Consider the following 8,637-nt stretch of genomic DNA (forward strand, 5'->3'; position numbering starts at 1 on the left):
ATTCCCCCGCAGGAGCTGGAAGAAGTGGCTGGGGAGAAAAGCTGCTGAAGCTGCTGCCCCCCCGGATAAGCGGAAGAAAATGGATGGATGGATGACTTTGAAATGTCTTGCTGCTGAAATGTGCTATACATATAAAATTTGATTTGATTTGACAATGCCACTAATCAGTTAGAGTATGTTTCTAACGGCTTTGCTCTACAACAAGCATTCATTTTTGCTTCTTCCTTTTTTTTTCTGTTTTTTTTTTTACATAAACTTAAGATCAGTCATATGTAAAGTCATCACTTTGCATCTCGTCACATATTTTCATTGGCATTTGGGTCTGGACTTTGACAAGGCAATTTTTAACATGAATATGGTTTCATCTAGAGATAATTACACTATTGTTCCAGTTGTATGTTTAGGGTTATTTTCCTGCTGAAACATGAACCTTCTACCCATGTTCAGGTCAAAGCCATGCCACACCATCATAGTGCCATCCCTATGTGTGCCTGGCACCCTATTTTATGGCATCCTGACAGTGATATTATATTATTATTATTAAATATACACTTTACTTCCCTCTTCTTTTGCAAAGTTACAAAGTGTTCCACAAAAAGATTAATGGAGAAAAGATTATCAGCAAAGAGATTGTATCTGACTTCTGGGGTCAGAGGTTAAGATAAAATGGGCCCTATAATGGAACTAAATCCAATCTCCTTTTGCTTCAAACTGTTACCTAAATATCAACATGAAGCTACCTGTAAATCTTCCATGTTAGGTTGATAATTCTGAAATTTATTTAGGAGTAAGGCTGTGGCTGAACTGAAACAAGTGAAGACTACAGCGAATGAGCTCATTCCAGCGGATTCCAGAGGTCAGCGGCAAAAATGGGCTTAACTTTGTGTTACCAGTTACAAAAGCGAAGCTTAAGTGTGCGCATTGTAAGTGTTTTAGTCAATGCCTTGAGCTGCTTACAGGTTTATAAACAGATTAATCTGAAATGTGATTATTGGAAGAGTAAAGAAGCAAAACTCATTTCAGACTCACAAATCGGCTTTTTATTTTATTTATTTATTTATTTATTTATTTATTTATTTATTTATTTATTTATTTATTTATTTATTTATTTATCTATCCATTCCCTCATTCTTTGATTTGTTTATCATTTATTTTTGACAGACAGCCCTGGGCTTGGGATCCATTGATATAGAAATGGAAACAATTTGATAAAGTTAAGCCATATAAGGAGATTAAAGAGACAAAAGGTATTTGAAAGTTAAAACCTCAAAGGTATTACACTCTGCACTGCAGAGAAGAGAGAAATTGCATCTTTTCCATCAGAAAACAGGTTTTATGGCAAACTGCCCCCTAAAGTCAAATACACATTACTGCTCAGAAACCTTCAGAAACAAGACAAATAAAAATAATCTGACCTTTTGTTTTTTCTTCACATTTTGTCAAATTATAAGTAAAAAAATTAATAAATACATAAAAGGCCACACATTTTAATGYACTTTAATGTAATTTTGTGTAATAAAAATGTAGAAATGTAAACTACTTAAAACTTTAAACTGATTTATAAATGCTGTTACATATATTCTATTGCAGCTCAAAATATTGTAGCACATAGCAAAAAATAAACTTGGTTTTATTTGTTTTTACAAATAAAAATTGAATAAACAAGTGAAATTTATTTGTATTTAGCCCCCTTGAATGTGGGGGCTAAATACTCCATATCAGAATTAGTACATGACTAATGCTGATTATTTGCAGTATTTTTTTTTATTTGCAATTTTGTGTATCCTCTAATATAATATTATTTGTAAAATATTTATTATAAAAGAATTAAAAAAGAATTAAAAAAGCATATTCCAAATTACATCTAACAAAAAATATTTTGCAAAAATACATTGCCCTACAGAACTAATATCCTTCTCTTCTATCCTTTTGTCATTTTACAACCACAAGATTCCTTCTATTTTATCAGCATTTTGACATAAAAATACAACACAATTTTAAGTATTTCTGGTTTGTAATGTTATAAAACTTGTAATATTCCATAATTTAAATACAATGTTTAAAATGTCAGAAACAAATGGGTAATGTGGAGGAGAAGAAAGAATATAAACTGCTTACAAATCSATTTTATACACTCCAGAAGTACTCTTGGATATCGTTTAGGAAAAACTACATTCTGCTGCGTTTTGGTATAGGAGTGACTTTTTTAACTGCTATATAAATGTAGAGATTAGTGGAGAGTGATTACTTTTTTGTTCTTTTATAAGGCTACACAAGTTACAACTGGTAGACGACGTAAAAGGTTTATCCATGCAATGAAATTTCCAGATTTTTCGAGATGGTCCATAAAGTGGCGACATCAAGTGGTTCTTTACTGTAAAAAAAAACATGTTTTCGGAAGGATATTGCGTATGAGACCGTATGACGAATTGGAGAAGTTTTGTCAAACGTAAAATACGGAGGGAGCACTTCAAATGGATTGGATTCACTTTGAAGCCGTACGCAAAAGCACTACCGATATTACTATACTATATATACCATCAACAAACTAAATTAAAAATWAATTCCACAGCTTTTCGTTTAATTAAAAAAAAAAATCCTCGTTTTGTACCTATTATTCATCCAAGAACGGTCGATTATAGTACATGTGCACACCTACAGACAAGATAGATCCCCCCCTACTTCCGTCCGTTGGTTTACATCGAGACGATATGATTCTACACACACTCTCTGATCATAAGCAAAAGCGGAAGTATGTTGAGTGAACTATGTCACTTCCGCACATTCCGCTTTGGTCGTTTAATTTTGTCGTTCTTACTCACTGTTTGGCTTTAAATCGTCTCAGAATTAAAAATTATAGATTTTTTTTAAATCTATGTGATTTTAGTGTAATTTGGTCAGACACGTATTTTGATGGATGTCGCGTTGTTTTCGTTCGTACAAAGAGGAAGTTGGTCCTCCTGGAATCTCAGTTAGCTGACGTTAACAGCTGTGGAACCCCGGTTAGCTAAATGCGCTAGCCTATGCTATCTTAAAAAGTGATAAAGTAAATGTAGTCTGCACCGTTAAGATAAGGGTTTGGGTCCCCGTATCGTTGGTTCAACAACGTACGGTCCTCTTTGTGTAGCTGTCAAGATAAACGTGGTTTGATAGTGTGAGTGTCTAAATCCTAAACGTGAACCACGATTCTGGTTTCTGTGGGTTGCTTGATTCGCTTCAGGCTGACGTATGTCATCATCTACTGCCAACATGATGGACTTTGATAATATATTGGACATMGCTTCGCAAAACCAGGGTCTCGGTAGTGTTCAAGTAAGTTAAAGATGATTACTTGTACCTATGTTCGTAAAGTGGGAAGCATTGTTACAATTCAGTGTGTTCCATCTGTGTCAGTGAAGGTTCTATAGTACAGCTGGCTGCTAAACGTACAATAGCATGACCCTGCATGGCTTCTGCCTCAAATACGTTATTCCATTTGATTATATATACCTCGTTAGTTTTATGGTTTTAAAAACACATCTAAAACTTTGAAATTGGTTTRTTTAAAAATAACATATTTTCTTTAACAATTCAATGAAGTTTTACGTTCAGCAGCTGATCTTATGTCTCGTCCTTGTCTTTCTTTGCGCAGAAGAGGTACAGTCTTCAGGCGGGRCCACCCAAAAAGGACCCAAAGTCTAAAGGTGTAAACCCTGCTGCTGTGCAGGCACTTCTAAARAAGCGGCAAAATGACACAAARCAGAAAGGTATCTATGACATTAAGTCAGTTYACACAGTAATACTCAAATTAGAGGTGTACAGCTCTGTTTGCTGGAGATTGAATTGTGCCAGTTTTCTCTAGTTTTGCCTCTGATCGGTAGGTCAGATTCCAAACTTTCCCAATTTTGCTATTTAGTACATGTGTTGATGTAGTTTTGACTTTGATAAAGATCTGATCAATTTTAGCATGGATGCATTGAAGGTAAACTTTTAATTTTCCTATTTTCTGTTGGATTCGAGGCTACCATCGCTAACAAAGAAATTGGAACAGATKTCTTACCTYATTTCTAACTCAGTCTTTCAGATTAAAAGATCAAACCTCTAAAATTTGATATTTGTCTCAGTCAGGAAAAGCCCTATTGGTACAATTTTGACTGAAATCTGTACAGATACAGACGATCTCTTTTCTTCTTCTTTTCAGAAATGGAAAGTAAGAAACAAAAAGAGCAGCTATTGGCGAAGAGGGTTGAGTTGAAGTCGGATCGCAAAGCACGAGCTATGGCATCCAGAACCAAGGACAATTTCAAAGGCTACAACGGCATTCCAGTGGTAGAGACTCCGAAAAAGAGGGGCTCAAAAGGAGATAGGCGGGAAGATCATCCAGATGACCCTGAAAGATTTAGGAATAACGCAATCGATCCACTAGACGATGAAGATAATTACGAGTATGAGCAGACCGATTCAGAGGAAGAGCCGGAGCCAGAGATGATGAGGCCACAGAAGACTATGAGTGTCAGTGGGCCCAGTAAATCTGTTTCTAAAAAAAATTCTGGCCCACCCAAACCTCCTCCCCCTGCCATGAACTTTGCTGATTTACTCAGATTGGCGGAAAAGAAGCAATTTGAGCCGGTTGAGCTAAAACCCAAGGTGAAAAAGGAAGAAAGGCTTCGGACAGCCGAAGAGATACGTGAACTGGAGATGGAGCGCAAGGCTAAGAGACCTGACAAAAACAGGGACTCAAAGGTAGATGGTGGAAGAGAAGGACGGTCTTTGTCCACTTCTAGCTCAGTTAGAAAAAGCACTACAGAGAAAGAACCAAAACACAACAAACCACAAAGGAACTCTACAGAAAAGCCAAGTCTGCCCAGTAGATCAGGAAATAAGGTTAAATCAGCTGGAACAAGTGACAGAGGCCTCTCTTTTTCCAAACCCTCTGCAAGTGACAAAGAGAGGAACCGAGAGAAGACGCCTCACGGTGATAGAGAACGATCCAAGATGGGCATTTCTGCTTCATCAGTTGCTACAGTTAGTAAAAGCCCTTCAAAAGCCCACTCATCTCAGGTCTCAGCCAAACATGTAAGCTCCAGGATGGCACTTACCCAAAAACCCAGCACCTCAAGTGACCTTAGCTCAAGAAAAGACAGTTTGTTATTGCATCAAAAAGGAGCTTCAGGTATTCAAGGGAACAGGCATTCTAGTGGAGTTGGAGCTGGCCAGAGGTCTCAACATGCAACCTCACAGCAGACGAGGCCCATTCAAGGCAGTTCATTAAAGCAGGGATCTATAGCTGGAGAGATGAAATCCAACAGAGGAGACCCACAAAGGTCTGGACATAATCCTCTGGTGAGATCAAACGGTAATTCACTGAGGCCGTCTTTGGGCGGTCCTTCTAAGGCAGGGAACCAGTGTCAGGGGAGGCCTATGGGCATACCCCAAAATAAACCTGGTGGTGCACCACAGAGTAGGCCAGGTGGCAGCGGACCTGAAAGAGGTGGATCCCGACCTCCAGGGCCTTTTAGACCTGGTAGTGGAGGACAGGTACCAGGGCGGCCAAACAGTAACCTTGCGTCAGGGCCGGGCAGACCTAAGTGCACTGTTGTGTCGGAGACCATCTCATCCAAGAATGTGGGTGGACCTAGGCCAGGGGTCTCCCCTCGGCCAGGCATGCAACAGAGACCTGGGATGATGCCAGGGATGAGACCTGGGATGATGCCGGGAATCAGACCCGGGGTGATGCCGGGAACCAGACCCGGGATTCCACCCAGACCTATGATGAACAGACCACCAGGTGAGAACCAGGAAATGTATGATGTTGTTAGTGAAGATTTGTAAATGGTTTATTCAAATAATTTTAAAAGCTTTAATGAAAACGCAAAATCATCACTGGTAAATGCATTACCTGAAACTGGTTAAAGTTCGGTTTTGTTCTTGCTAAGGGACCTTTGCTTTCAGCAGTCCATATATACGAACTTACCAATTTCTTATTTTGTTAAAATCACTATGTTTTCTAAATTATCTTTAAATTTACGAAATGTGCCTTTAATATCCAATTAGTCTTTAAATACGCAAATGATTACTGGGATTTAACCAGATTGTGATAAGTTTGTCATTAACACATCCGCAAAGATGGTTAAAACCTTTCAAGGTCAGCGGTCTTTGAATAGAGTTTAATCTTTTCTTTTCACCATCAAAATAATCAAATCACATCTCAAGTCTCTAAGAACAAAATCTGTTGCCAACAATTGAAGTATTTCCTTTCCAGGAACCTCGCTACCACCCATCACAATTGCATACAAGAGGAAGTATGAGGATGAGGAGGAAGAGTATGACCCTGAAATGGACGACTTCATTGATGATGAAGGTGAAGAACAAGACGAAATCTCCAGGCACATTAAGGAGATCTTTGGCTATGACCGAAACAGGTGAGTGTTCTCTTCATGGTGTCTGGTGTTAATGGGGTATTGTGACAAATGGGTTTGGACTTTGTATTCACTCACATACTGTAAGGATTTAGATCTCTGAAAAAAGTCCAGATACAGTAATAATACAAATAACCTGCTGTTACATGGCCACCACACTCGGAGCTTGTTATTCTACCTTCTGCACTGGTTTTGTATAAGGTAGTATTGTGGTACGAGAGTCCAGAAAGATATGATTATTGTTTATTTCTCACTCGAGGGGCATCGCAATTAATTTGACTATAATTGAAAAGTTAATGAGAGTACTTCAGGCCAAACGGTGAATCTCACAGATTCATTAAACACAATATTTCACACTTTGAATTCTTGGTTGTGATAAATATGACTTGTACTTAATCTGAAAATGTCAATATTTCATTGGACTAATTAAAAAGTAGTTGCTAGAAAAACTGGCAGTTTCTCACTCACTCACACTGATGCGCACCTTTCTATGGACTGGCAGAAAAATAGCTCATTCAAATATTGAGCAGATGTGGAAGATCTGCCTGAAAAGGAAAAGAAAAATCATGGAGTATTTTTTTTTTTTACAGTTGATTTTTTTTATTTACACAGTTTTCCATCTACAAATACATATTCAGTATAGATTTCTATGTTAAAGCAATTGATTTGTCAAAATATCAATTTACTGCTACTTTGTTGGGGGTTTTTTTTCTCTCAGGTACAAAGATGAAAGTGACTATGCTCTTAAATTTATGGAGAGCAGCTGGAAAGACCTGCAGAAAGAAGAAGCCAGGAGGTATCAAAATGGGCATTTTTGTAATTTTTCTCTCCTGATTTAAAGTAATTGTAACCGGTAACATAATTTTTTTATACTTTTACCTTTGCCTTACTTTAGTCTAAGAATGGCTGTGCAAGAGGACCTGGAGGAAGAGCGGCGAGAGGAAGAAGAGCTGAGAAAAAAAAAGGTCAAGAGGAAAAAAATCAACTGAAGCTCCATTCCAGTTTTGATAAATAATCCTTTGTCCTCTGAATGCTGACATGGCGGCGTGGCGATCCTACAGCATCAAGCCCACATTTGACCGTGTGTTTTGATGGAGAAAGTCATTTGTTGTGAATTATCTATCAAAAGATGATATGCAAAACCCATTGGAAGCATTTAGTTAATAATGAGAAGTTCTCAAGTCCATATTTATTTCCTCTACAAAGTTCTGGATTTACAATCTGGAAAGAATTGAACTTTTAACAAACATGAATCCGTTTTTCTCATCTCGCCAATAACAGGGACAGTTTTCAACATATTTTCTGTTACTTTTTTCAACCAATTATTTGAACATATTGTTAGTTATTGTGCATAAAACATTACCAATTCATATGTTGTGTAAAATATTTTGACAATAATAATTGCATAAAGGCTTTTATTTAACAGTACTGTCTGATGTCAATTTTTCTCAGATTAAGATTATTTTGGTAAATTTATATATGAAGAGGTTTGGTCCCAGTTTTCTTTGTTAAAAACTAGTGGTTTTGTCTGTCTTAAAATGAGCATAATATTTTACTAATTATGTGCTGCTTTTTAAGGTAGTAATTGCTGTGTAGTGGATGCAATTTTATTGGTGATCAAATTCTTTCAAATCGGTTTTTCAGCTCCCTAGAATATTATCGGTTCTACCCACAATGAGCATCTTGCACAATCCATTGACACTTCTCCAAGGACAAACTACTTTAAAACATTAGATATCATTATGCGCAGCTTTCTTAACTGGATCCAGTAGACGGATAAAGAGGCATTCTTATCAAGAAACACTCACATTTTAACTACATTTTTAGTCTTAATAATTGTAAATGCCTAAAATATGAAGGAAAACTTTCATAAAAATTATAATGTATAAAGCATTCCCTTGAGAGGTTTCAAAATGGCTTAGTACAATGAACAATGAAGATGAAAGGATACTAGAAAAACCAACGGTGTGAGCCTGAATAATGTTTATAGTGTGAAATGTTGACTGGTATAATTTTGTGTGAAATTGTCTATTTGAGAAATAATTTAAACATTAAATGACAAATATCCAATTTTAACATAAAATATGAAAATAAAGGCATTTCCTTTTAGGGTTTTCATTTTTACCTAAATGTCATTAATTGAAATCCTGATTTTAGCTATTAGGCTTGGTATTTCTATTCTTAATTTTAATGTTACGTATAGTAGGGATGTTTTCATGACCGACTGCTTATTTTGACA

At 36.8% G+C, this 8,637-nt stretch overlaps 1 protein-coding gene across 1 annotated transcript; it reads left to right on the forward strand.

The window, feature by feature from the left end:
* Positions 1-2,753: 2,753 nt before the first annotated feature.
* On the forward strand, positions 2,754-7,826 carry spty2d1 (SPT2 chromatin protein domain containing 1). Its single transcript, XM_008411544.2, has 6 exons — positions 2,754-3,312; positions 3,632-3,746; positions 4,181-5,767; positions 6,242-6,401; positions 7,117-7,194; positions 7,294-7,826. Exons 1-6 carry the CDS (start codon positions 3,229-3,231, stop codon positions 7,385-7,387), a joined length of 2,118 nt encoding a protein of 705 aa, XP_008409766.1. The 5' UTR covers positions 2,754-3,228; the 3' UTR covers positions 7,388-7,826.
* Positions 7,827-8,637: the final 811 nt, after the last annotated feature.

The sequence above is a fragment of the Poecilia reticulata genome, linkage group LG6, assembly GCF_000633615.1.
Source record: "Poecilia reticulata strain Guanapo linkage group LG6, Guppy_female_1.0+MT, whole genome shotgun sequence".
Classification (NCBI taxonomy): domain Eukaryota; kingdom Metazoa; phylum Chordata; class Actinopteri; order Cyprinodontiformes; family Poeciliidae; genus Poecilia; species Poecilia reticulata.